The sequence below is a fragment of the Athene cunicularia genome (assembly GCF_003259725.1).
Source record: "Athene cunicularia isolate RWA chromosome 15 unlocalized genomic scaffold, athCun1 chr15_part1, whole genome shotgun sequence".
NCBI lineage: Eukaryota > Metazoa > Chordata > Aves > Strigiformes > Strigidae > Athene > Athene cunicularia.
This window is the reverse complement of record NW_020799121.1, coordinates 14,449,669-14,477,034: the sequence shown is the minus strand read 5'-3', so window position 1 is coordinate 14,477,034 and position 27,366 is coordinate 14,449,669. Positions and strand designations below refer to the sequence as shown.

Genomic DNA, 27,366 nt, shown 5'->3' with positions numbered 1-27,366 from the left:
GAGAGAGAAAACATTACTATTGCATTTGCAAGGTGGGTTGCATCTGTAAATAACGTTGTGCAAGGGAAGGCATCTTCCTCGGCTTCCTCCTTCATTCTGCGAACCGATTGCAGATCACAACCTTTTTTGCAAAGGTGTGTTGGCAGTGAGCATCGCGGGTATTTGCTAGCTGCATGGTTTGGAGAAGCAAACATTGCTGCACAAGGGAAATGCTGTTGTTTGTGAGGAGCTCTTTGCTGCTGGGATGTGGTTGCTGGATCTGTGAGAAAAGGTGATAAAAGCATTGCTGCTTTTTAACGCCTGTATTTCCTCTCCTTTTCATGAATGCAAAATGTTTCCTTTAAAAACGAGTGCATTTCTGCTAATGCTCCATTATCAGGGGCTTTGAAACATAATCCTGTTTATGAATCATTGACTCTGCAAGGCAGGGAATAAATGCTTAAAGTTGATTTTAAATATTAATGAGCTTATGTCAATGACAGAGCAAACTGTCCCATAACATTTCTAATAAGTTGGGAAAATGGACATGAACTCCAGTTATTTTTAAATACTTAGATCGGATGCAGTCAGCTTGTCATTATAAGGAATAATACATGATTTAATTAAGCCATTTTTCCTAATATTTAAAACAAAGCACAGAAAAATGTTCTAAAGTACCTTTCAGTGTAGGTGTAATTAGACGTATTTGGTGCTGTGAGATCTTACAAACAAACGCAGCCGAGATGTCTCAGCTGTGAAGAATTTTGCAAGTATAAACAGTAAATATCACTGTTTTTTTTTTTCTTCATTTGTGTCAATTTGTTTCATAGGTTCCTAAGTGATAAACATTTTTTTTTTAATTTCCTGTGATGAGGAATGTGGCCAGCTAGCTCTCTACTCAGATTGCTGTTCAAGTATTTACAATTTTTAGATCAGTTGCTGCCTTTGTATAGTGTCTGGAATCACCATCTCCAAAATGGTCAGTTCTGAAGGTCTACTTCAGCAAATATTACAAAATAAGAAACTAATATAGAGGTTTTTTGATCAGGTACTTTAAAGCCAGGAAGGGTTTTGCTGGCAGATTTATTCTGCTTAATAGAAACATTGAAGAGTTAGCAGCATAGTTTGTATGAATGATTTTCCATCATAATCCCATGGAGTAATGGCATTTTAGACCTCCTGAAATCTGAGGAAGGAGTGTCCATATACTTCAATAAACTTTGCACCAGGCTTTGAGACTACTGAAGTTATGGTAATAGTCTTCCTTTAAAAAAATACAAATATAAAAGTTTACTTCCTATAGAGTTAAACCAGGTTCTTGTAGAGCTTTTGCAAATAAGCTGTGAATGGTACTTTGATATTAATTGCCCTATGCAATCAAAAAGTCATCTCATGGGCACTCAGATTTCAGTGTTTGCTGAATGTGTTTTGTAGGTCATATGAGGGTTCTATCTTCACTGACAATTTTATTATTTGTCCTGTAGGGTCAGCAAAAGAAAATTCAAACCAGGAGGTATTGAGGTTAAAAAAACAATCAAATGAAGAAAATTTAAAATTCAGTTTCTCAGTGGAACTAAATCTGAACCTGAATTCAGACGAGTTTCATTGTTTTGTCTTTTTTTATAACTGAGTAAAGGATCTCCTGCGTACCCCAAATCAGAATGTGAGATAAACCCTAGTTTTGCTGTCCTCAGGGTAGTTTTCTTGTTCATTTTGAAGAGGCCTGGGCTTTTGTTCTGTGTTCTTATCTTTAAGATCTTCAAATGTTAGAAAACAAAATTTTCAATTCTGTTATTTGTCTGCCAAGACATAAAGGCCAGAGAAAAGCTTTCAGTTTCCTGCTGCAGGTGAGAGCATTACTGAAGTATTCCAAGGAATATTTGCCCCATAGAAATCTTGGAATTCCCTGTTTACCTGAAAAAATCATCCCAAAACATCTCAACAGCCTGCAAAGTAGGCAGTGGTAAGGATGAGTGATAACCTCACAAAATGGTCACTGCACTCTGTCTCTCTCCAGGTTACTGCCAGAGTATCATTAGTGACTATGTGCAATTCCCCAGATGGGATGTGGTCAGGGAAATAATATATGTGCCAGGACTGTGAGAGGGGAAAAAAAAAAAAAGTTTTGTATCCCTCTGCTTTCTAAGCTGGACTGAATGGCTAGTCATGGCCAGGACTGCTCCTCTCTTTGTGAAAACCCCCGTGGGGTGGTGGAGGTCGTGGTTCCTCCATCCTCTTGTCCACCGCTGAACCAATATCCATTAACAGGAGTTTTGTAGCTTGCCCATCACTTTGCCCTTACATTAAGTGCTGATTTTGTCATCAGCACTTGTAAGAGAAAATAAGAATCGGGGTCTTGCCAAATATGACAAGTCTTTCAGGTCACCTTTACAAGTGTCATACATGTCAGTTTGCTGCACCTGCAGTTGGCCAGGATGCTGATAGTTTAGTTTTGCTGACCCTTAAACCAAAGGATTAAACTGAAGTTCAAGAGGCTCTCAGCTAATCTGTATTGTAGAATTAAAATGTTCAGGTATTGAAAGTCAGAAGAGGTAGTAGCAAGACTAATTTAATCTATTTCCAAAAAACTTTTTCACAGAAGTCCAAGAAATTGCCAATTGCCAAGGTGAAAAAGTTACACTGATGTTGCAGGTGAAGTGAAGGAAGCTGAGGCATCTGTTACATTAAAAATGGTAGATCTGTTCCAAAATAATTGTTTGGTCACAGGAAACAACTTTCTCTATATACACGAAGTGTTGCACAAAATCACTCTAACCAAAATGTGAAGGTTGTGTCCATTTAGCAAAGTTCTGTTTTCACGTCTTATCCTCTCCGTGGCCTTGCTGCAGAGATTAGGCAATTAGCTCTCAGTTTGTGCCAGAAATGATGTAAAATACAGAGAGTTGTGAGCAAGACACTCATGTGACAACCATCATCTGATAATGCCAGCGCTGCAACTGGCAGGCAGGTACACTCTTCTGTCTCGACTTGGATTTAATGAAAAAAAGATGTGTCCTTTGATTCACTTTCTTATTCTGCCCCACCTCGTTACCGAAGAGTCAAAAAATACACAGATGAACCAAGTATTGGAAATCAAATAGTTTCTTAAAATACAGTTATTAAATTAATTACATAATATTAAAGACTTCGCTTTAAGATGAGATGAAAGCAGTCGTACTTACAGTCACAAAATTATCATCATCGTGAGGGAAAAAAGTTATTCAATTCACTGAATCGTCTTACGAATCGTACTTCATTAAGTAATGTTTCAAAATCTGACAAATGTCAGGCGTTCTGCTTCTCCTAAGACACAAATCACTCTTATGAAAACAATGTGGGAAACTGAATTTGGGCTCTTCCTGCAAGGACAAAGCACCTGAAATTCAATGACACAGCTATGTCTAATTCGCAGTAAAAGTCTAGGCACACAAAACATGTTTATCATTAAATATGTATAATTTCATCATATTTTTATAACCTGTATGTTTTTATAACTCTATAGTTAGCACAATAACGTCCTCTTTGCACAAAAATGATGACGATGTCACAGAGCAATGTGCTCTGCAGTTTTTCCAAAGGCAGCAGCACCAACAGGATACCCTACCTAAAAGCAGATACAGAAAAAAGTCACAGCATTCTCTGGGAGCGTGAAACAGAGACAGGAGGGTGAGGAAAAAACCTGTCTGCTGTTTGACCAAATAGGGCTTCAGGACTCACCAGACAGAGCTTTGACCTGGAAAAAGACCCCCCAAAGTATTAATCTTTGTTTCTGTGTTCCTAGGGTGGTCAAGTTTCGCCGCACTGGGGAAAGTTCGAGGTCAGATGAGGATGTCATTTCAGGAGAACATGAAGTCCAGATTGAGGGTGTTCGGACAGAGCTAGAGCCTGTTGAGCTAGAGGATGGAGCTGCAGTGCCGAAAGAATTTGCCAACCCAACTGATGGTGAGTAGATTTCTTGTTTTCCTGGAAGGAGAAAGGTGTGGCCTCTTCATTTCAGTCACGTTGCAGCCAGGCTGAATACATTTGTGTTAGAGAAGTTAAAGATCCCCAAATAAAAGAAGGAAACAATAACACAGGCAAATTATGTTACACCTGAAAATCATGGTTTAGCTGCCTTGTTCTCTGCGGGATGCTTTGTGTGTTTGTTTGTTTGTTTATATTACCAGTAACAGACCCTTTTAGGGCGTTGTGTATCCAGTTGTCACCACCTATTTTGTACCGGAGGTTTGACTTAGTTTCCTTTAGAACCGATCAGTGCTCCTAAACCATCGCCGGCTTTACTGGAGCAGCCAGACGTGGCTCACCTTCAAGGCTGAGCTTAAAGCCTCTGCAGTGTTCTGTCTCCTCCTTGCCTAGAGGACAAGAGGGACAGAACAAACGTACATCCCCGCCTCTGCTTGCTGCCCAGCAGAGAAGTGACGGCTGCCCTGAAGGTAACACCAGTTTAGGAGAAATGAGAAGCGGGTTTTTTTTTTGCCTTAGCTAAACTTCTGTAGGATGACTGTTTACCCAGGGACTTATTTATTAACATATTGCTGCTCTGGGAAGCCAGAATACCACGGAGTGAGCTCAGTGAGTTCACAGAAGACTCAGTGCATCAAGCCTTCAGGTACATGTAGAATTTCAGTTGGCACTTCGCCCCTAAAAGAGCAAGTGATGCCACAGCCCAGCATGCCAGGTTTCAGTGCCATCACATCAAATGCCTGAGCTGAAGTCACAAACTGAGGGCTTAGGACATCTCTGCTTCATTTTATCAGTTAGATTTTGTTTGGTTTCTTCTTGGTTTGTGTTTTTGTCTTTTGCTTCGTGAGGATGTCCAACTCTTAGCTAGATAAAGCTTTTCTGTGGTGAACGTACTTTTTAAACTGCTGAAAGTGTTAAAACTTTGAGACCTAAATGGATTTATCTTGAATATCAAAATGTTTTTTTGTTGTATATTTCATTTTGCACTTGAGCAAAGGAATTTGAGATATCTCATCTTCAGATAGAACAAGATAACGAGGTCATGACAGTGTGTGGGAAACAAGAATCATCAACACTTTTAACAAAAGTGTGTTTTCAGGTGTACAAGTCTTGGACAAATTCTTGATTAAAGTAATTACAGTTTGACTCTGATGCAGTAAAATATTCTTCTGCCATTTCCATCACTTGCATAGTGTTGTGTGCTGTTGAACAGCTTATATACTTCTCACCGGAGGAAGCTACAATCCAGTGGCTGGTGGAGTCACTCCCAGGAGTAACACACTGAACGTTCTGGAGTCATTGGTGCTACGCTGGTTTACTTCTATGGGAATAAAATGTTCTAGGAGTGTTTAGAATTATTTTGGCTTTAGCACAATTCCTGAAGAACATAGAGATTTTCCTGAGTAGGAACTGTGTAAAAGCTAAGTAGCTCTCTGTTTTATATTTTAGATCTCAGTAGGGTAGTAAATAATAAGTAAACTCAGTAGGCTACTCAGTTAATAAGTAATTGAATTCACAGAAAGTGCTGTCTCAAGGGATGGCTCTTACTGGGAGAGGATTACACTTCTGCACTAGAATTGTTTTCTTTCTAGATACTTTCATGGTGGAAGATGCGGTGGAAGCCATTGGATTTGGAAAGTTCCAGTGGAAGCTGTCTGTTATTACTGGATTAGCATGGGCAAGTAGTTGTTATCAAGGTCAACTGCATGATCCTCAGTTAGAGAATCTCAGTGATTTCAAATAACATAGCCGTTCTCTGTTGACAAAAAGTCTCCTAACAGATAATTGTATAATAAAGAAGGAATTTTACTTGAAATTCTGAAATGACAGCTGGACTCAAACTTGGTATGTGGGGTAATGGGGAACTGATTGATTTCTCTGTTCCTGAAGTTCTTGTAAATCATTTTAATTCTCTACTTCAAGTGGTTGATTCAAATGGAAAGGGTACTAGGCTCTCCCTACAGAAGCAGATCTCAGGTTTCATACAGTGGTTTTACCACATTCATCCCAATCTCTGTTTTCTGTATTAGTCAGTATTACTGCAATCTCAGTTTCAGGTGCACGGCAACCCAGTGCTTCTAGTTTTAACCCTGATATGCGGAACAAAAAGACAGGCTTTTGTTTTCACTGTTCTGCTCTTTCTGAAGCACTATATTTTACATCTACTGTGCTATATTTGAGGGTAGTAATATCTGGAGCCTGTATTTACCAGCTATCACCTAGGTGTAAGGTTACAATCTGCCATGCTTTAGATCCTAAATCAGTAGTGGAATTTGGATGATGGATGATCTATCAATTTATTTTATACAAATCCAGAAGTAGCGTGTAAGGGAGAAAGGGAGGAGGTTACAAGGTAGTTAACAATTCTGGCTGAATCTGTTTGTAAAGGAGTTGAAAGCTCAGCCCTGTACCATCCGATGTGGAAGTGAATGAACCTGGGGGTCTGACCAGACAAGCCTCCTCGAAATCACGCACCAAGAGCTTTCAGTTTGGCTCTTTGAATCGTCTCTGCTGGTGTTACGAAAAATTCCAACCATCAGAAATTAGTTTAAAAGTGCACCTGTTGCCTTTTTCTCTACACCATGTGCACCCACTGTCCCTTGTGAACGTAATTGTTTTGTTTCACCCGCAGAATGGGAATGGCACCAGCAGAAACAAGGTTCATTTCAAGAAGGTATCTTATTGACTGCTATGTCAATCTAATTTTCAGGCAGTTACTTATTCTTGTTTCTCTTTTACCCTTCTAGATGGCAGATGCTATGGAAATGATGATTTTAAGTATCCTAGCTCCTCAGCTTCATTGTGAGTGGCGATTACCAAGCTGGCAGGTTGCATTGCTCACATCGGTAGGAAAAATAACTGACAGCTCCTGTATTCTGTAAGGTTTTTCCGCTCATTGTTATTCAGACATTATGCTTTATATCCCAGAGTTAAATCTGTTCATGGCCCTTGCAGATTGCCTTTGGCTCGGAAGAATATAGGAGTCTTTTTTTTAAAGCCAGAGCTTCAAGAACTGAAACTCAGTGAGAACTCAGGAAATTTTGCAAGTTTCAGGTTCAAAGTTTCAGGAAACTGTATTAGAATTGACTCATCCTAAAATTCAAACCAATTCATTAATTGAAAAGAAAAGATTGATAAATTTTTACTATATTTCTTGAAAATATTTCTCTCTCACCCCATTTAATCTTGCTTGTTTGTAGACAGGCTGGGAGCCGTGAGAGAGAGCAAGCAATTGCTTTTTGAGGTGGATCATCCAGTGATCTTTGCAAGCAGAGCTCTTATGATACCACCTCGGAGTACGGTGCTGCGATGCTGGAAACATGCAATGCCTTTAGGGATAAGAAAACTAGTTTTGGGACCCTTCTCTCAGCATACACCACTGTTGTGTGGCATGCACTTTAACTCCTACTGTTCGTTTTCCTTCAGCTTTTGATGCCATTTGTGGTGTTGTGTAAATTGGTCAAAATGCTCAGTAGGTTTAATTAAGTTAAGATCGTGTCCTTTCCCCTGCCCGAATGCAGCCAGCCCATCCGAAGGAAGGTCTTGTTCCTTCTTTCAGCTCAGCACAATTTTATTCTTGGTGGGAAAAATCCGGAGGAGAAGGGATTGGTGGACATGAGAGAAAAGCTTTGACAAACACAACTGCTCCTTACCCCACTTAGTTCTTGAGTATGCACTTCTTTCTCAGACAGAATTCCTGTGGTTTTAGTCCACTGATGGGGGAAAGGTGCTGGGTTTTGCCGTTATCTTCATTGAGCAGGATTTTATTTCTCCCTCCATCTACAGGAATAAACTATACTTCTTGGTGTCACCTCTGAAAAGTGTACAATACATTTTCCTTGACACCTCAGTCTTTTTTCAGACTTTTCTAAAGTTGTTAGATCTAATTTTATCTCCAAATCTGAGACGACCCGCTGAGAATGGCAATGGGAGGCTGGAGGCGAGCTGGCTGAGAAGTCCTGCATCAGCCCTGGGCTCCTGGAACAGCTCTGCCTTGCAGCTCTCAAGCAACACCAGTCAGGTTTTATTCATGAATATGTTCATAGGCACTGGAGAGCTCAGCATCTTCCAGGGCTGGACTCACAGTGTGTATAATACCAGAGTGCACATTCTAGTGTCAGACTGGTTTGTCACTGGATGGAGCTTTTAATTGCAAAGCTGACTTGAGGGGTGCCGAGTTGCTTCCCTGCTCCAAAGCAGACACTTGCTCCTGTCTCCACTTGCCTGTCCCCTCAGTAATGTTAATGAAACTCTCCGTGGGGCCTTGCTGTGAAGCAGATGAAAGATTTTTTTGTGGGTTATGAAAACCCTTCAGCAAAAAAAACCCAACCCAGAAACCAGACAATGATTTCCATTTAATGGCAAATTGTGCTCTCCGGTCATTTCTCATAATTCATTTTCTTCCGTTTATCAAAAGCTCAAAAATATTCAGCCCTGGTCTAATTCAGTAGTTCACAAATTATCCAGTAAGATAAGGGTGAGTGATGACAAGTAGCCTGGTAGAGGTTCGGTTTATGGACGTTGTGTTTAGATTGCTGACCTCAACAAAAACAAGGTGACTGCTGAAAATGGACCCACCACTGGAAGAAGCTGAGAGACCTTGGCTTGAACAGTCTGCTGAGACCCATCCCCGTTCCTGAGCAACAGCAAATTCCCTTTCAGGCCAATGGAAGTGAAGTTAGGCTAATGCTGAGCGACTTTTGAAAGATCCCACTATATGAATAATAACCTTTAATAGTCTCTGCTGCTAAGGAACCGTACCCAGAACACCTGGACATTTTGCTCTGTTGTTAGAGCTGAAATTTTCTAGTTTCACTGTGAAGTTTGTTGTCGTATGGAAATTCTCACTTGTCTTGTTGTTAAGGGGAGGATTTTTTTTCTGGTGTTTTACAGGTGGTGTTTGTGGGAATGATGTCCAGCTCCACCCTCTGGGGAAACATTTCAGACCAGTATGGGAGAAAAACAGTAAGTCTTCAGCTCCTACTAGAACATATTTTAATATTTCTACAGTGTGGATGTTTCAGTGCATGATGTTTACAAATGTCACAGTCCACATCCATGAAGCAGAACTAAGCAAAGCCAGAATTGATCTCCTGTGAAATAAAAGGAGTCTGAAGCTCTACTTTACATTTTGTTAATATGTGTTACAGCAGAGACTCTCTTTTCCTCGTGCTTATTTGTTAAACACAGGGCCTAAAGATCAGCGTGTTGTGGACGCTCTATTATGGGATCCTCAGTGGTTTTGCACCAGTGTACAGCTGGATCTTGGTGCTGCGGGGCCTGGTGGGCTTTGGGATTGGAGGAGTGCCTCAGTCGTAAGTAAATATTCACAAGTCCAAACTTTCTCTTTTCTATTAATTTTTTTTTTTAAATGCTTATGTCAGATTGAAGACATGCCTCTGTTCAGTTGTCCCAAACCCATTTTTTTCTAAGCATTTTGGAACCAACATTAAACTCTGAGAAGGCTTTGCAGAAACCTAATACCAAGGTGAATCAGACTTACAGTGGCTTCTGTGTGAACAAGCTGGTTTCCTAAATGTAATATGTTATATGCCTTAAGTGCTTTTAAGCTTGCCTCATTCCCTCAGGTAAACTAGGGTGAAAATGAGAGGCCCAAGGAGCCCACCTAGAAGTGGGTAAAACACCACAGACAGCGTTTTGTAGCTGTGCCTAAGCACAGCATTGCTGGATTGTCTTGGCAGAGTCCATGAGGGATGACGGGGTCTTGTTGCAAGACAGGTCACGACCTAAATGCCAGCATTTAGCAGTAGAGCCCTGACTCCTGATTGTAAAATTGCAGGTTATTGTTCGGTCAGAGCCTGAACTTCCCTGTCTGAACCTGAGCTGGAATTCCAAAACCACCCAGCCCAAACACTGAAGATATCTCGATGGCTCCAACACATTTCTGATAAGAAGGTGGCATCAGAGTATTTCTCTATTACTGTATCATTCCATTTACTGAAGAGGAGAATCTCTGAATTTTCTGCCTGGAATAAATAACTCTGCTCTAGGCTTTTAATTATAAATGTAAAGGGAAGAGTATAGCCATTCTCTCTCTGTGTAGTCTTTTATCCGTATTAATAATTGATATTTTGCCCCATGGAGGTGCTATTTCGGAGTAGTCAGAGTCTAGCTTTGATTGATGGCTCATAGGCTTCTTCACAAGGCAAGTCGATATCCTGTCTTTTCTATCACCGTTCCCAGATAAAAGATTCAGAGCTGAGATGGAACATCACAGTATTATTAATTTTCTTTTACTGCTCTCCTGCCCACCTTTAGAAGCTGCACAGAAGCGAAACGCGTATGTAAAATAGGAGAGTCCTTGTATTTGACCAAGAGTGGGGCAGTTTCTGCCGTGCAGTTCCAACCGAGCACAACTGGAGTGAGGAGGGAGAGCAAGAAAGACAAAGGATCAGAGTTAATAATGTTTTGTACTGCAAACAGATACTAATGGTGTTCCAGCACAGTAGTGCCCTTTTACAGAGGCGTGGGTGATGACAAAGGCTACCTGATTTAACAAGAGGCAAAGAACAGCTGGTTACAGAACTCGGAGTGGATTCCATTGCTGCCGAGTCTGTTTCTTGTTCTAACTATAACAGTGATTCCTTTGACAGAGGAGTAAATCAGTACGAAGCAGGAAAAGTAGCTCCTTTCTAAGATCCTTAAGTAGGCTGTAGTGCTTTGGAGATGAGTGGCTGAATTTCAGTGGAATGTCATGGGTGTCTCTATAATTGTATACTCCATAATGGGTATGAGAGAGAGAGTTTTATGAGAGGTGCTGTTAAAAAGAAAGCACCCAGCAGTAATAAATTAACTGACTATGGCAGATAGCCCTCTATCTACACCCATGTAGGAGCTGCACCTGAGAAGCTGCAGCCTCCTCTGGGAATTTTCTGCGAGATATTATCTAGCACTGAGTATGACTATTCATTCACAGTGCCAACATCCAGACTTGCAGAGAAGTGAAGGATCCTCTGAAGAAAATAGTTCTCTACAGCATTAATCAGCCTCTGTTTTCTGCTGCGGTATATAGGGGACTGCTCTACATTTCATGACGTGATTTTACTTCCTTCTCCTCTTAATCATTGATTTAATAGAATATTGTGTGCAGCTTTGTGCTTTGATGAACTTGCAAGGGCATGTAGGGATAGGACAAAGGGCAATGGCTTTAAACTGAAAGAAGGGAGATTTAGATGAGATCTAAGGCAGAAATTCTCCCCTGTGAGGGGGGTGAGGCCCTGGCACAGGCTGCCCAGAGCAGCTGTGGCTGCCCCCTCCCTGGAAGGGTTCAAGGCTGGGTTGGACGGGGCTTTGGGCAACCTGGGCTGGGGGAAGGTGGCCCTGCCCGGGGCAGGGGGTGGGACTGGATGGACTTTAAGGTCCCTTCCTACCCAAACCAGTCTGTCATTCTATGAACTGAGTTCTGGAAAGCTACTTAGAGATCAATCCCCCATTTGTCAGGTTAGTAGAAGTTTTGTCACAAGCGTCAAAGAAAGCCTGAGGAGTTTAGAGGCAGAAACAGGGTGAGTCAATGAAGTGCAAACAGAGTAGGAGCAAAGAATGACAAGTCTCATAAGACAGTTTGAAGAAGACAAGAGCTTTTTGAGTGGCTGCTGGGCCTTGTGTTCATCCTCAGGAAATACTCACAGAGCAGCTGTACCATTACTCTTGGCACGGGTATGAAGCAAAGACTCTGCAGAATTAGATGACTTCTTTTTGAATTTCCACAATAAAAGAATGCAAATTATTTTATACCAGTACAGGATCAAACCTTGAAAGTATTCACCTCTTGGAGAACTGCAGCCTGGCAGAGCAGACTGATGTGAAATTCTCTGAGCCAATTGTAAAGCCCTAAAGAAATACTTTACCCAGCAAGAGTTTGTGTTGACTACTGGTGGACCACACTGAAAATAACAGGCGTAACGCCTGTCCCAGACCAGAGCAGGGTTGTGAAAACATACGCATCAAGAACTGCTGCATTTAGCTAACAGCTCTAGGGTTATAAATCACACAGAGCAAATTCTGTCCCACACTGAAATGATGAACTAAAGGGGGTTTGTTCTGAGGTAGAAAGGGGAATCTGAACCAGTGTCCGCGGTCTTGTGGACTCGAAGGGCTAGGAAGGGTTTTGTGTTACTGCTGTGGGTTTGGCAATTTCAGTGAAAGGCAAACGAATTCTCTGAACCTCTCTCATTGTGCTAATGTGGCATTTTTCTCAATGTGCTAACATGACATTTTTCTCAATGTTCACTCTTTACAGGGTAACCTTATATGCTGAATTCCTTCCAATGAAAGCCAGAGCAAAATGCATTTTATTAATAGAGGTGAGCAGTGTAGCTGTGCATACTGGTCCCTGGAGGGACAAATTCTGCTGTTGGTTACATCCATTCAATCCTACTGACTGGAAATCTCACACATAGCTGCAGTCAAATCTTGATTGTCCAAGTTAGCGTGGAGCTGGGGTTACCCCCATACACTAGTACTAGCCCAGATCCAAAAGCCACATAAAGCGTTCATGTCACACACCATTCTTCTTGTAGAATCTGCCTTTTTGCAAATTCACCCCCATCCAGTGCTGCAGAGGTTACTGCTGTTAGCACCAGGGGACCATTTGGGTGTCACCTAATCTCACAGTGAAATTAATCTACAACTCAGTAATGGCCAGTGGAGAACTGACAGTTCAGTGAATGCAGGGCTAAATTCAGCTCCCCGTATTCAATCCAAATGGAGCTAAGCCACAGAGAGCAGAATTTTGCCCTATTTAAGGCAAAATTCTCAGCCCTTTAATGGTTGAAGGGTCAGAGAACACAACCATTGCTTGTTTGCATCAGTCAGTTTGGAGGGAGCATCCTTGTGGAAAACCTCACCGAACTGAAACAGCTCCTCAATGTAAAACCAGTCTCCTAAGATATCCGCTGGCTACTCCTACATTCAGCTGATTAATTTTTCATAAATAGAGTTTGGTAGATGAATTACTCCTTTCTGTGTCACTTTTATTCTGCCACAGTTTGGCTGCCTCTGAGCAACCCCGGGTTAGAAATATATTCTGAGTGTTAAAAAATGAGCTGAGCGGATTCATAATGTAAAGGAGAATAATCCTGCATGGGTAGGATATGCAAGAGGATGCCAGCTCCAGTGTTTGCTAAGAAGGTATCTTCTTTCATCTACAGGCCAACTCTGTGGCTTTGGTAGGTTGGTTTTGGTAAGGAAAACAAATACCAGAAATCTCATGATGGTAGCTGGGAGTAATACTCATAGAGAGATGGATTAATAATCATTCTGCTTAAGAAACACCACGTGCTAAGTCTATTCCTTACGAGAATAACCTACAGTTAGACACGGAGAGTCTAGAGAAAGTTGATGCCAGGTTTTTAGAAATTATCGTTTTAGCTTCTGCAACATTTAAACAAATCCCCATAAAATGTCTGGACTCTATTTCCATACAGTGGTGCATATTTGAAATGTCTCTGGCATTTCTCTCTCCAGCTGTCCCTAGAGAGCACGTCTCGGAATATTACAAAGAAGGAGGCCTTAAGAGCACTCTTATTCTCATTTGTGACTGTTTGTTTTCCCACTGGCAGGTCTTTTGGGCCATTGGGACTGTGTTTGAAGTCCTCCTAGCAGTGTTGGTGATGCCCACTCTTGGCTGGCGGTGGCTTCTCATTCTTTCTGCCCTCCCACTTCTGCTCTTCGCTGTCCTATGTTTTGTAGGTATTCTCTCAAAGACAAATGTATGTTCCACCAATCCACCACTTCTCGACCCGATTCTGTCACCTGATTGAAGGAAATGTGACAGTTTTGAGCTCTCTGTTGGTGTCTTCTTTGGAACATCTGAATTAATGACAAAAAATGCTGTTGTTTCAACAGGATGCTAGTAAAAACATTCCAGTGAGAGCTGTGTTTATATGACTGTAATTGCTGGAGGACAATGGTGGGCTGGAATTTTGTGAAACCAAATCAGGCCTGGAAACCTCTCCAATTTCATGACTTTGTTTCAACTAAGCTCGGTAGAATCAACATTTTATTAAAAGCTGTTGCTGTTTCCCGGATTGCTCTTTAGATTTTTAAAATTTGTCAAAATCCTAACTTTTATATTTACTATCCACTAAAAAAATCCACCTAAACCAGGGGTAAAATTTGCATAGTGCAGGTCAGATTCTAAAATTAAGACGTATATGAGTTAGACATGAGCTTCAGTGCACTCTTAGGTAATGTATTTGCTAATCACTCCCTCTTCTCAAAGACAGATGTCCTTGTCAGGTTGTTTAGCAGCTCTTATTATTCCTTAATCACTGACATTGTTTTTCAGAAATACCTCCAGTTATGCAGGAGCTAACATGCTTGTTTTTAAAAGGAGCTTAAAATGCAAATTTTTGAATGCCTAGAGCATCTTGTTATCTGTCCTGGATGCTTTGCCTTCCCTACTGGGAAGGTGTCATGCAAAGCACCTGCACAGATGCTTAACATTTCTCAAGAATAAATTCCGAGTAACAGAAGCGAAAGATTTGAGACAGGAGTTCTGACTTTATGGTGAAGGTGGGGTTTTGCAGTTTCTTAAGGCCTAAGGAGGTGTTAGACATTTGTCAGAAAGATGACTTGTTCAAGATTAGTTCTGTAATCCTGTTTTATGTGAGTAGTCTGCTGGGGTCACGGAGATTTCCCACTGTAAGCCCACAAAGAAAATCCCCAGTTTGTTTACTGCTCTGTTTTTGACACCATTGTGCATGTGATCTGCTTTGCTCTCTTAGTGGTTGCCAGAAAGTGCCAGGTATGATGTATTATCTGGAAATCAAGAAAAAGCAATTGCCACTTTAAAGCGGATAGCAACTGAAAATGGAGCTCCAATGCCTTTGGGAAAATTAATTATTTCCAGACAGGTATGTACAGGTAACAGGCACATTAATAACGTGGGATATAATGAAACCGTGCCACATTCATATGTATTTTTATAAGCAAATAATCAATGTTAAGTTTAATTTCAGTGTCTCAAATGGTAATAAAAAAAATGACAGGTGATCATAGATGCCTCTTTCACAGTGAGGAAGAGTTAGTTTCTCATGTTTATTTACGTGGAGATCCTGCAAGTGAGAAGTGGTTATTAATGTTATTTAACTTCACTAAGAGCCTGTTATTAAGGAAAATCAAACCTTGAGGCTACTGAAGAACTCAGACCCGAATTCTCAGATCTGAACTCCTGCAACAAGATGGAGTTTGAGACTCTTTAGCTGTCCCTCAGTTTTAATCCAATCCTGATTTTCTGGAGTGGCAAAGCTGCAAGCTCCTATTCAGTCCTGATGGATGGAATAATTCAGGCTGTTACTTCTGAGCTGCATGTTACTATAGGAATTGCATTGGATTTTTCTTCATTTCAGCTTTATGTGGCCAACTTTTCAGCACCCCTGTTAACACACAAAGCAGCTCTGCATCCACAGAACAGAGCAGACTTCTAAAAGAAAGTCACAAAGTTAGCCAGCAAGAAAGGACGGCAGAGGGAGACCTGTAGATTTGAACAAGAGCAAAATTGTAAAGCTAGGCAGGAGCCTCTCGGTAATTACAGCGTCTTACAGAGCTGGAGGTTTGATTTTCTGAGGTCTGGATCAGTGAGGCTTTGAGCTCCTGTGCATTTCACAGATGCTTGGTTCAGTCTTAGTAATTTCGACGGGCTGTGCAGGAACGCCCTCCAAGTTTGGGATGGTTTTGTTTTCAGGGTGGGGTGGGAAAGTGCTTTTCCTTAACCACAAGTTTATGGGATGAGCCCTCCACTCTCTCTCCAAGAACCAGGCAGATTAAAAGGGGTCTGCTGGCAGGAGGGCTGCCTGTAGCTCCTCAGTACCTTACCCCAGACCAGAAGCCCTGAGGGGCTGCTCAGATTTACGGGAGCTGGCCCTGAGCCCCGTGACTCATATGCCACCCGTGGATTGGCAAAGTTCTGCTCTCCCTCCTTCCAGCCCCACCTTGTTCTGGCAGGTCCTCACCTTCCTTGTGGAGGAGTAGTGTGTGTGTGCCCTGTGCATGAACTGCTTTTGATATCGTTATGCTCCTAGAGAATTCCCCTTGGCAGAGGAATTCTTTACTTGGATCCCAGCTCCTCAGAGAGAGCCCTCAGCTGAAAGCAAACACTCATCCTGAGACACTGCATCCTCCAGTCCAGGACCAGTGAGTGCTCTGCTCCTCTGACTTCTGCTTGTTTTCAACAGGAAGACCGAGGAAAAATGAGGGACCTTTTTACACCCCATTTTAGATGGACCACATTGTTACTCTGGTTTATATGGTAAGAGGAAATATAAATGGCTCCGTGCCAGCACAGTTCTAAATGTTTTTTAATGGACATTATTTTACAGTATCATTAAAATACAGCAACTTCCTCCTCAAAAAAAAAACCCAAACCCTCAACCTGTATTGATTTGTAATTTATTAAACCACCCAATCACTAGCATTCTCAATCTAATTGCCCTTTCATTTTCTAAATGCTGGTAGGAAATAGCTTTGAGGTAGCACTTAGTGCAAGTCCTCACACAGTGGGTTCAGTTTTGATTCATGTTGTTTACTGTAGGTTTGACCAGCTGAGACTTCCTCTCTCATTTTCTTCCTTGCAGGTTTTCCAATGCTTTTTCATATTATGGGTTAGTTTTATTAACTACAGAGTTCTTCCAAGCAGGAGACGTCTGCAGCAGTGAGTACTAGTCCATCTTTTCTTTTCAAATATACCCTGTTAAGTGGTGGAATATCTTTTATTAGATCACCTTCTGCTGTTAGTTTGGAAAGGACTGTGGCTGGCAGACTGAATTTTAAGGCATCCACTTAAAGGGTTACTTATTTTAAGCATTTTTGTTATTCTTGTTCCTTATCTGCACAATGCAGAGAGGTCCTGCAGTGTTTCTGAGCCCAAAATATAAAACAGCAAGGCAACCTTCAAGGGAGGCCTGTTAGAAAACTTACCCGTTCTTCTTGAGAAAAAAAGTGATTGAATAAATGTAAGTTTCCAGATTTGATAAGCCTAATTAGTTCTGAGATAGAGATAACTGCTGCTGCTGTGGAGCTCCCAGGTTCTCAAGATGTGAAGACCTGCTGAGAAAAAAAGATAATGGTGGGAAACCATCGCCCTTTTTATGGCAGGCTTTTGTGTTGGTTTTTTTTTTTTTTTTTTTTAAAAAAAAAAAAGGTGCTTTGACTGCATTAAGAAGAGCCTTGAAAAGTTTGATTTCCCAGGGGAGGCATGATTGTATTCAGAACACTTGGCAATTAGTGAAAATTGTCTGATAGTTGGAAAGTTATAGAAAGAGGATGGGTAGTATTGGGAGAAGACAGAGATCCCAAGCTTGTACAACAGTGTATTAGCTGTTTGAGAGGTCTGACACTGGTTAGCCTCCACAAAGGAGCATGCAGCCTTTAAAAATACTGTTTTTACCAAGATACGGTATTATTCAGTCTTCTCAAAGTACAGATGAGATAGTATCCCAATTTATGTAGGTAGAAACTGAATTCTTGCTGTTAATTCTGTTCACTCTCATGAGCCCTGGAGTGAAAAATTATCGCGGCTAAGGAAGCGTAAGCTTTCGTTCCAACAGTGATGGTTGCAGAGGTAAGACATCCTGCCACAAATAACATTATAAACTGTCCAGTTTCAGCTCTAACTTCCCAGTAGAACAGACCTGCTGTGCAGCAGAGTCTTTTCATTACATCCCTGCTATCATTTTCAGCAGTGAGAGTGATCAAGACACAGCAGGAGTAAAGGAAGGTGAGAAGAGATTACTTAAATATACTAAATGTTTGGGTTTGTCTTTTTTGCTCCCACAGTATCCAGTAGAAGGAAAGAAGTTAAAGCAAAGTGTAGCCTGACCTGTGAGTATCTGACAGAAGAAGACTACACGGATCTCCTCTGGACAACCCTGTCAGAATTCCCTGGTAAGTGGCAACAAGAAGCACCAGTTCTTCGTGGCCAGTGGCTTGGTGCGATTGGAGCGGGCTCTGGTAGAAGCGAGGTTGTGGGCTCTTCTCTCTGGTAGAAGTGATGTATTTCCTGTTCCTTGCTTGGCCTGCTGGATGTACACCCAGGAGCTGTAGCTCTCCTTGCTGCCCATGTGATCGCTACGGATAAAATCACTAGTAATTGCTTTGTGAAGCTATAATGGCCCGTCTGACTATGGATTCTATCCAAGCAACTTAATTAGACATTCAGAGGAAGAGTAACAATTAAAGGGGCAGAATCACTTGAACTTTTATCCATAAATTACTTTTTAAATGACTATTTAAAAAGGATCATGGGTATAGTGGATCAATGGAGAACTTGCTCCCTGAAGCTCTGGGTCCAGCCTCAGCCGTGATTTTCAGCCAATTTTCAGTGAATTTCAATGAACAGTCAAAGGGCAAGCAAGGTAGTGTGTAATAGCCAGTGTCTCTTCAGATGTAGAAGCTGATCTCTCAGTAGTAATCTGAAATAATACTGCGAGGCAGCGGTCAGGTTATTTTCACTGTTCTAGATTAGTTTCAGGGACAAATGCTCAAAGAGAAGCTGTTTCATTGGTGAAAAGTTATAAGTCTATGACTGATAAATATGCGTCGTCACCACCTAATAGGAGGACTGTCCAGCGTAACAGTCATTCTGGGAAGGATGTCAGTGGACAGGGACAGAAACGAGCATGGTGCTCTAGCTGAAAGGACTGATTTGATCCTGACATAAGGTAGGAGTAAGAAATATTAACAGGGATAACTCTGAGTATGACACTGGCAACTCTGAACTGTGAATACTCCCCACACACTGTACGTCAGCTTTTAAAAGGATCTGGAAAAGTTGCATAAGAGAGAATAGTTAATGTTGTGAGACTTACAGAGCTTGATCTATTTCCTTTCTCAAAGAGCAGGTGAGAAATAATTTGATAGCAGCGTATAATTAACACAATGGAAAGAAAAAAATGAAGTTCTAAAGAGCTCTTAAATGTAGCAGTAGTACATGAGTGGGGAACAATGGTCAGAAGTTCACAGAATCCCAGAATCATCCGGGTTGGAAAAGCCCCTGCAGCTCCTCCAGCCCCACCATGACCCTCCCCCTGACCGTTCCCAACTCCCCCAGATCCCTCAGCGCTAGCTCAGCCCGACTCTCCAACCCCTCCAGGGATCCCGGGGACTCCCCCCTGCCCTGGGCAGCCCATTCCAACGCCCAACAGCCCCTTCTGCACAGAAATCCTTCCTCAGAGCCAGCCTGACCCTGCCCTGGGCAGCTTGAGGCCATTCCCTCGGGGCCTGGCGCTGGGGCCTTGGCTCCAGAGACTCATCCCCCCTCTCTGCCCCCTCCTGGCAGGGAGTTGCCGAGGGCCAGGAGGTCTCCCCTCAGCCTCCTCTTCTCCAGACTGAGCCCCCCCAGTTCCCCCAGCCGCTCCCCAGCAGACCTGTGCTTCAGACCCTGCCCCAGCTCCGTTGAACAGGGGTTGTTTGGGTGAGCCATAAGTCAGGCATTTTTAGCATTCCCGTTGGTAACCGCGGCAGGAATCAGTGGGGAGCAGAGCTCAGGGTCGCTCACTCCTGCGTCAGCGCGGGGGCCCTGAGCGTGTGGCTGTGTGGGCCCGGGGGGCTGTGAACAGGGGAGCCACACTCGCCAGCCGGGACCCGCAGCTTCTGTTCTCATGTGGCACCATTGGCTGGGCAATCCATTCTGCACCTCAGCCTGATGCCTCTGCCAGCAGAGTCTTTGAGAGAAAGAGAGAACAAAATGTCCAATCTAAACAACCCCGCCTGGGTTAAAATCTGCCGCAGCCTCCACCTTTGCACAATTCCCAACAGTCGGCTTGTCTCCTTCTGCAGGTGTGTTAGTGACACTGTGGATTATTGATCGGATAGGCCGCAAGAAAACCATGGCCCTGTCCTTTTTTGTCTTCTCATTTTGCAGTCTTCTGCTGTTTCTCTGCGTTGGAAGGTAAGTAAAACGCAGTCAACAACTGGTATATCTGATTCATCCATGTTCTCTCTTGATTATGGCAGGAGAACTGGAAGTGGTGGATTAAAAAGCCATGAGATGGTCGTGCTCAACTGGAGAAAGAATTAAGGATGGTGTTAGGTTTTCTCATCAGAGTTTGGAAAGAAACTAGAAGAAGGAGGAGAGGAGAAATCCTTCACTATAATCTTGCAGACAGAACAATCCCAAGGGGAAAATAAGAGCTTGTGACTGAGTAGGAGGTAACCGTTGGACAATTTTAAAGTCAGATCTGATGTCGTGAGCCTCAGTAGCTGGTTCCTGTACTGCTCCCTGGCGTTCCTCACCTCGGTTTCCCCAGGCTGACTGTACCAGGGCAGCTCCTCTCAGCCGAGCCCAGCCTCTGCCTCCCAGCCAGCTGCTCTGACTGCTCCACTTGTCGTGAGCTCTCGGTGGGCTGGGTGCTACGGCACAATTCCCTAAGAAACTATAGGCACAGCCTGGCACCAGCTCGCAGTTGGATACAGCACGGCTGGGGGAGCTTGATGCTGGCATTGCAGATACACGGGGCCCGACTTTCAGAAGAACTTGGGTTCACATTTTTGTATTGTTCCGTATCTGTCCTTCATGCAGATTTTCCAAAGAACAGCTCAGCTGGCAGCTCTGCCCTGAATCTTGATGGTAGCAGATTTCCAGCTGAGCTCTGAGAGTCTGCCTCTGACTGCCTCTGGCCTTCATGCCACATGCGGGCGATGATGTCTGTACCTTGGGGCTGCCAGAGAAGGAAAAGCCCTAAGAGCCAGAGGAGAGCTCTCTGGATTTAAACCTCTTCAGGCATTGTACAAAACCTCACAGCACAGAAACCTTGCCATAAGAAACCTTACAACTATCCAGGTGGTACGTAGCTTCATGTTTTTTAAAGAGGAAAGCTGCACTCTCTTTTCCTTCTCATGTGTGCCAGGTTTTTGTTAGCACCATTCATAATGTGGAATATATTTTTCTTATTTAGATAAGCTTAGGCATTTGCTGCTCGTTTCAATAGGCCACAGCTGTCAGTTAGAATGAATACCCTTAGAAAACTGATGTGATTGTGGGAATGCAGATTGTTTGGCATCATTGCTATACTGAAGGTCCAGAAAAAATGCAGAGGGTTCATTAAAAAACAAAAGGAATCGTTCTAACAAATTTAGCATTTTTATTGCACTTGCCTCCAAGTTAAACAAACAGATTGTACAGAACAATCCCAAACACTGCTCTCCTTTTTATTCTCACAGAAATGTTCTTACTGTGCTGCTCTTCATTGCAAGAGCTTTTATTTCAGGAGGATTTCAGGCTGCTTATGTTTACACTCCTGAGGTAAGGAGGTTGTTTTTGTAATGAGAATATTTAAGGGGAGTGAGAACATGGTGGGAAAGTCATTTTTATGACCTCTTCACAATGGACCTTACCCCAGATATGAGTTGATGATCTCATTGTCATTGTCTAACAGAACTTGCTGTAGTACCACTTATTAATTTCCATTGATTTAGGAGACTGGAGGGAAGAGCACTTCCCACTGGGGTTAATGGGCTGATGCTTTGTTCACAGGTTTATCCCACAGCCACGCGTGCTTTGGGCCTGGGAACGTGCAGTGGAATGGCTAGAGTGGGAGCCCTCATAACCCCCTTCATTGCACAGGTAAAGCCCCTTTTTTGGAGACTGAAGGCACAGGAAGGTGATGCAAGAACCTACTTTTCCTCTGGAAGGGCCAAACCAAGGATGATCTGGGCACGACGTGTTGAAGGAGAGCTGTTGTTGCCTGTTCCTTGAGGAGAATTCAGGCTCATTCACTGAACTTACCTCTTGCTCCAGAGTTCTACAGGCTGGGGGATAAATAACCAAGAAGCAGGCTGCTGGGTGGACGTGAGGACACCTTGGAAGCCCCCACCCAGGATGGGATTTGTGAGAGGCGGGGAGTTTCTGTGCATGGTGCAATGGCACCTTTCTCTTGAGATCCCACGCTGGGGTGCTGGGGGCTACAAACCTTCAGGGCACGTGCAAAGAGCCAGGCTCTGCGGGGACAGGACTCGGAAGCCTCGCAGCAGCAGTGGCTCTGCGGAGGGCTGGGTCGAAAACTTGTGATTTGCTTAAGTCCTGTCTAATACGTAAGGGCAGCAGCACCTTGTGGCACCTGTAATCCAGACTGCTCTGTCAGTGTTTAACCTTGAGGAAAGAAAGCACACAGCAGTGCCCGTTCAACATTTTTTCCAATACTGTAATTAAAATTTCTACTACTGCATTAGTATTTTTTTCTGTGCTAAGGCCCAGGGGTACTATCTTGTATCTTCTGCCTTTTTTTCTTCAGGTGATGTTGGAATCTTCAGTCTATTTAACTCTGGTGGTTTACAGTGGATGTTGCCTGCTGGCTGCTGTGGCTTCCTGCTTCCTGCCCATCGAGACAAAAGGTCGTGGCTTACAGGAGTCCAGCCACAGAGAATGGGGACAGGAGATGGTGGGGAGAGGATCTCATTCTCCAAGGGTCACCAGGTCAAACTCGGGATCACAGGAATGATGGGACATGAAAACCTGCTGAAAGAATGAATGATACGAGCAAGATCTTTCACAAACAATCCAACCCTGAGCATAGAAAGCTGACCATACTGTCACTGCCAATGTCATGTGTCAAACCGCAGGAACTTTTGGGTTGATCCTAAGCAAATTGTGTCTCTGCTGCTCTTTACTCACACTCATAAAAACTTTACTTCTGTATTGAGAGGCATTTGATCCAGATATCATTCCAAGTTTAGCAGGAAGGGTTTTTCTTGAGTCTGTTTTGCTTGCATGGTCAGCTCTTCAGCTTAAAATGTCCCGTGTCAAGCAAATAGCTAACTGAATGCAACTCAGTATAAGCTGTAATTAAAATAATGTACTCTTGATGCCTAAAAACAAAAGATTAATATTTATTGTGTACCTGGCATAGCACACGGTGGATTCCATACACTACAGAATAGGTTTTTTGAATTAGATGCCTGCCTTGCACTTTTTAGCCATCAACAACAACAAAATGTGATAATGGCAAACCAACCAATGCTTTCTTGTTCCCTTGCTTATGGGTTCTGTTCTTTGAGAATTAACAGGCACTGATTGCTGGGAAACGGTTTTCTGAATGTCTCTCCCATCCGAGACAGGTAGTTTGTGTCAGTGAGGAGTGGTGTTTGTTGCAGAGATGGAACCTTATCTAAGAAATGTAAATCCTGATAGTTTGGAGCGGAATTTGACTTCTCTAACTTTGCCAGAGTCCTTGGGCGCTCTGTCTGTGCCTCGGTGAAGGTCGCTACCGGTGTCTCTTGGTGCGGGGAGATGCTCGCTGGGGTTTTCTGTGTGGGGCCAGGTCTGTTTCTGCTCAGTTTGCCTCAGTATGTTCTCACGGTGGTGTAGCCAAGACCTTTGATAAAAAATGCCTCAGTCTGAACAGCTGGGTGCAGCGCTGTGTGTGGAGCTGCCTTCAGGGCTCTCCCAGCAGAACCTGGCCCCCCGACAGCTGGGCAGAACTTTTCGATAGCTGCTGATTGCACAGTGACTGCGACGTGGAGCCTGGGACAAAGGGATGAGGCTGGCATCATGTCATAAAGGGACAGAAATCATGGGGAGAGCCGAACCACAGTCATCCTTCGATGAGGAACTTTGCTCCTTCAGACGTCGCTCCTCGAGGTGGACGATCCCGCTCCTGTCAGAGAATGTAGCAGAGTTCAGGTGAGAAGTTTGTCTTGTTTATCCAAAGCCTGTCACTATGCAGGAAGTCAGATTTCAGAGCCTGTGGACGTGCCGCGAGGAAACGCATCAGGAAGCTGAGACGTGTCTCATCCACATCTCAGTTTTATTTTCAGGATTCCAGACGATGGAACACACAACCAAATGTAGGTGAGATGGACTAAATGCTAATCACGAGGCTGTGGGAAGCAATACATTTTTATAGTATGTGTGATCAGTTGTCTCATGTAAACATAGGTAACCGTGCAACCTATTTTTGCACAGTAGAATATTTTAAGAATTCTGGGAGCCAGGCCCCTTTTCTGTGGGGCCAGAATAGGTCACCGAGTCCGTGTTTGGGCGCGATACAAATGGACACGGCGTTCAGCTTTCACGGAGGGTTTTACAGCACTGTAGGGCAGTGTAATGCTCCAAGACGTGTTTGTCTGTTTGTTTGTAGCACTGAAGGAAAATTAGAAGGGGATAATTCCTTAAAGAAACAGAGGAAACTAAGAGTAATAAAAAAAAAAAAAAAAGGCCAAAGAGGTTATTGATATTTTGTGAGGGGGAATCTTCTGCTGAGAAAAGTTCAAGTTTGACAAGGCACCAAAATGTCTGTCCGTTTGTTTACCACTCGGTGGTGGTGACTGCACTGAAAGACTCCAAGGAGCTTTGGTCTAGACAGGGAAACTTTCCTTTTCCCAGGACCAGGGAAATGCAGTTCAGCTGGCAGGGGATCCCACCGCGCCTGTGGCTGGTGGCCCAGAGACTCCCAGTCCGTTCCGGTGGCCGTTGCCCTGTGCTGGTTTGGTTGTCTCTGTCTCTGCTGTCTCTGTCTCCCCTGTGCTCAGCTCCAGCCGATCCCCAGTAGACAGACAAGGATCTCCTGGTGTAAAAAATTTTTCACCTCCTTCTGTCAGGTTGTAGCTGGATAATCCTCCCGAGTGCGCTGTGGGCTGCCTCGGAGTAGAGGTGGATGAGCTTGTTTCCCTTGGGCCGTCCCTCTGATGGGCGAGAGGTGCCCAGGCCATCCTGGACAGGTTTAGGTCAGCTCTTACACCACACGTGTGACCAGCGAGCTCGAAAACCCCCGTTGCCTTTGCACAGCGTGGCCCGCTCACCCTTTAGTGACAGTGCTGACTACCATCATCTTCTTCCTGCTGGTGAAGGCACTCGAGAGGAAGGCAGCCCACACCTCTCGCCGTGGGGGCTCGCTGTCGGCCGTGTTTGCGCACCCCAGAGGGGATGGCCTCGAGGACAGTCCCACCGCCTGGGAGCCCCTGTTAGAGGTGAGAAGGAATACAGGGCATGTGACGTCCCTGGCCTGATGGAACGGCGCTTGCAGCTGAGCTGTGAGGTTTGTGTGTCTGTTATTGAGCGCCTTTAGCTAAAATTCTGCTTTTCCAGTGCTAATGTTCACATATCGCTTCACTTTTTTGTTCTGAGTCAATATTCAACAGGTTTAAAGGACTGTGTTGTGACGGCCTTCAGAGGGTGCGTTCAGAGGGGCTTAGGGGAAGTATCTATGTCTCAGAAATTTGCACATACGTATACTTCAGAGAAAATATTTCCCAGGTAAAGATCTATAGGTAATGCAAAACCTTTTGATGCTGTTGAGTTCAGTTTTAACCTGTGACATTTACAGTAGTTAAAAAAAAAAAAAAAAAAAAAAAAAGATTGAAAGCATTTTTGCTTTTTACTTTTTCTGAATTCTTCATTGAAAATGTATTTAATGATAGAAATGGGTCCTGCTGAGACATCTTCATACTCTGGGTCTTTGATTTGGAGGCAGCGATGTGCCTAAGGCACCATCCAAAGCTCACTGAAGTCCGGGAGAATCTCCCGTGGATATTTGTGGGCTTTGGATCAGCTGAATAGAGGAGGCCAGGCAGGATCAATCCCACCGCTGCCGAAAGCAGCGGGAGCCTCTCGGGCACCGAAGAAACTGAAGTTCAGGTTTTGCAGGTCCGTGTTACTGATAACGGAAGGACATTTTAGATTGTTCACTGGAAAACTGGAAGAACGTTTGGGTTGACACACAATAGCCTATAAATAATCACAAGTCATATTTTGTTATATGGCAACACCATCGATGTATATAATAAGCTTCCAAAGATTGTTTTACACACTGGCAAGTATTTTTCACCGATAAAGGAATTAATATAGCTCGTTCATTTAAAACAATAAAGTGAGATAATTTTGAATTAAAATCGAGAGCAAACAGAATTGTGGGATTCAGAGATTTTTGCTAACTGTCCAATATATTAATGTGCAAAGCTGTTGTGGGAAAAATAATTCTCCAGGTGTGCTTTGATGGAATGATTTATTATTCCTAAATGCTTGCCGAAAGAACGTTGAATGTTTTCCTGTGTTTGAATGTACAGTTTCTAAGCTGGATACATTTTAATGTTTAAAAACTTTGTGTAGATCAAGCTTGTTGTAAAATACTCCCTTCGTTCCTATGTTACCGATGCAACATTGGATAGTTTAATTCCACACTAGATATTTTATGTTAAACAAATAAATAGTTTTTTCAGTAAAAATGTTTTTGGCTGTTTTACGGAATTTTCACGAAGGGTCAGTAACTTTTCTGTCTTGGTGTTCAGAGATCTGAGGTGTATGCTGCTCTGTGGACTGCAGATCTCTCTCATTTTTCTGTGTTTTGAGCATTTGGTCATAAGAAGTCACAGGATTCACGTTCGCATTATAACTAACCTCGCAGATAACTACAGCTGAAGATATTTTTAAAATGATCTTTTAAGATCTTCAGTTGCTTTTTGCATTTCATTCAGTTTGGACAATAAAAACCAGTTTTGCTTCTTGCCTGTGGGGAATTTCTAGCAATATGTGAGGGTAGATCACAAAGGCATGTTGGGAGGAGGTAGCCAGACTTCAGGGCAGGGAGGGCTCCTTCTATTTATTTACTTTTAAATGTAAACTTTCCTTCTACCTACCTTGTTTTTACAAAACAGAATTAAGTGCAGAACCCTGACTGTATTCCTCCACCCTTTAAATGATATCCTTATTTTGACATCCAGTGATTTACAAACATAAGGTTGTTCATGTCTGAGACAAAGTGACTAACGATCTGCAAATCCTCTGCGTGCCAATACAGCCTGTTCTCGTCCCGGCGTGCATCCATCTTCCCTCTCACAGCTTCTGCAGCCGCTGACAGGCCGCTGGGATGAAGAGTCTTATTTCTGGGAACAGTTGGTAAGTACAGAAGGGTTTGCATCGTGGTACTTGGGGAGAATATTCATTTTTCTGTGTTTTCTGTGAACTTTTTGGCACCCTCGAGCATTTCTAAAGCTCGTTCTGTTTTCCAAAATGCCAGAGCTGCTGTTTGCTTACGGAGGAAAACTTTACTGATACTTGATGTATTTCCAGCTTTGTTCTGTGTCACAGGCAATCGTTGTTGGGAACTGTGAGTTCGTAAAATGTGCTGATGCCGGCCGCTGGAGATGGCGGGTTGTGCTGGTCGAGAAAACACGTGCAGTGGCTGTCCAGGCACCCGACTGCCTCTCCTGCCTTCCCCTTGCTGCAGAAGTGACTCTTTTGTCCCGAGGTGTTTCATCCATGGCTGCCAACGGTGTAAAACACCTTTCCTGCTGCTCTACTCTCTAACCGGAGTCATCAGCAAGAAAAAAAAAAACCCTTGAGAAAGTCCCAAATGTTTCTGTCGGGGAGTGTGAGTTCACAGCATCCCAGAATCATCCGGGCTGGAAAAGCCCCTGCAGCTCCTCCAGCCCCGCCATGACCCTCCCCCTGACCGTTCCCAGCTCCCCCAG

At 43.3% G+C, this 27,366-nt stretch overlaps 1 protein-coding gene across 1 annotated transcript; it reads left to right on the top strand.

Annotated features, from left to right (window-relative positions):
- The first annotated feature begins 3,520 nt into the window (after window positions 1–3,520).
- SVOP (SV2 related protein) lies at window positions 3,521–26,115 on the top strand. Its single transcript, XM_026859984.1, has 16 exons — window positions 3,521–3,535; window positions 3,636–3,921; window positions 5,535–5,620; window positions 6,690–6,788; window positions 8,836–8,907; window positions 9,133–9,257; window positions 12,203–12,266; window positions 13,524–13,649; window positions 14,691–14,819; window positions 16,140–16,213; window positions 16,539–16,615; window positions 17,740–17,847; window positions 19,741–19,852; window positions 21,124–21,205; window positions 21,437–21,526; window positions 22,194–26,115. The coding sequence occupies exons 1-16, from the start codon at window positions 3,521–3,523 to the stop codon at window positions 22,398–22,400; spliced, it is 1,752 nt and encodes a 583-aa protein (XP_026715785.1). The 3' UTR covers window positions 22,401–26,115.
- The last annotated feature ends 1,251 nt before the right edge of the window (window positions 26,116–27,366 follow it).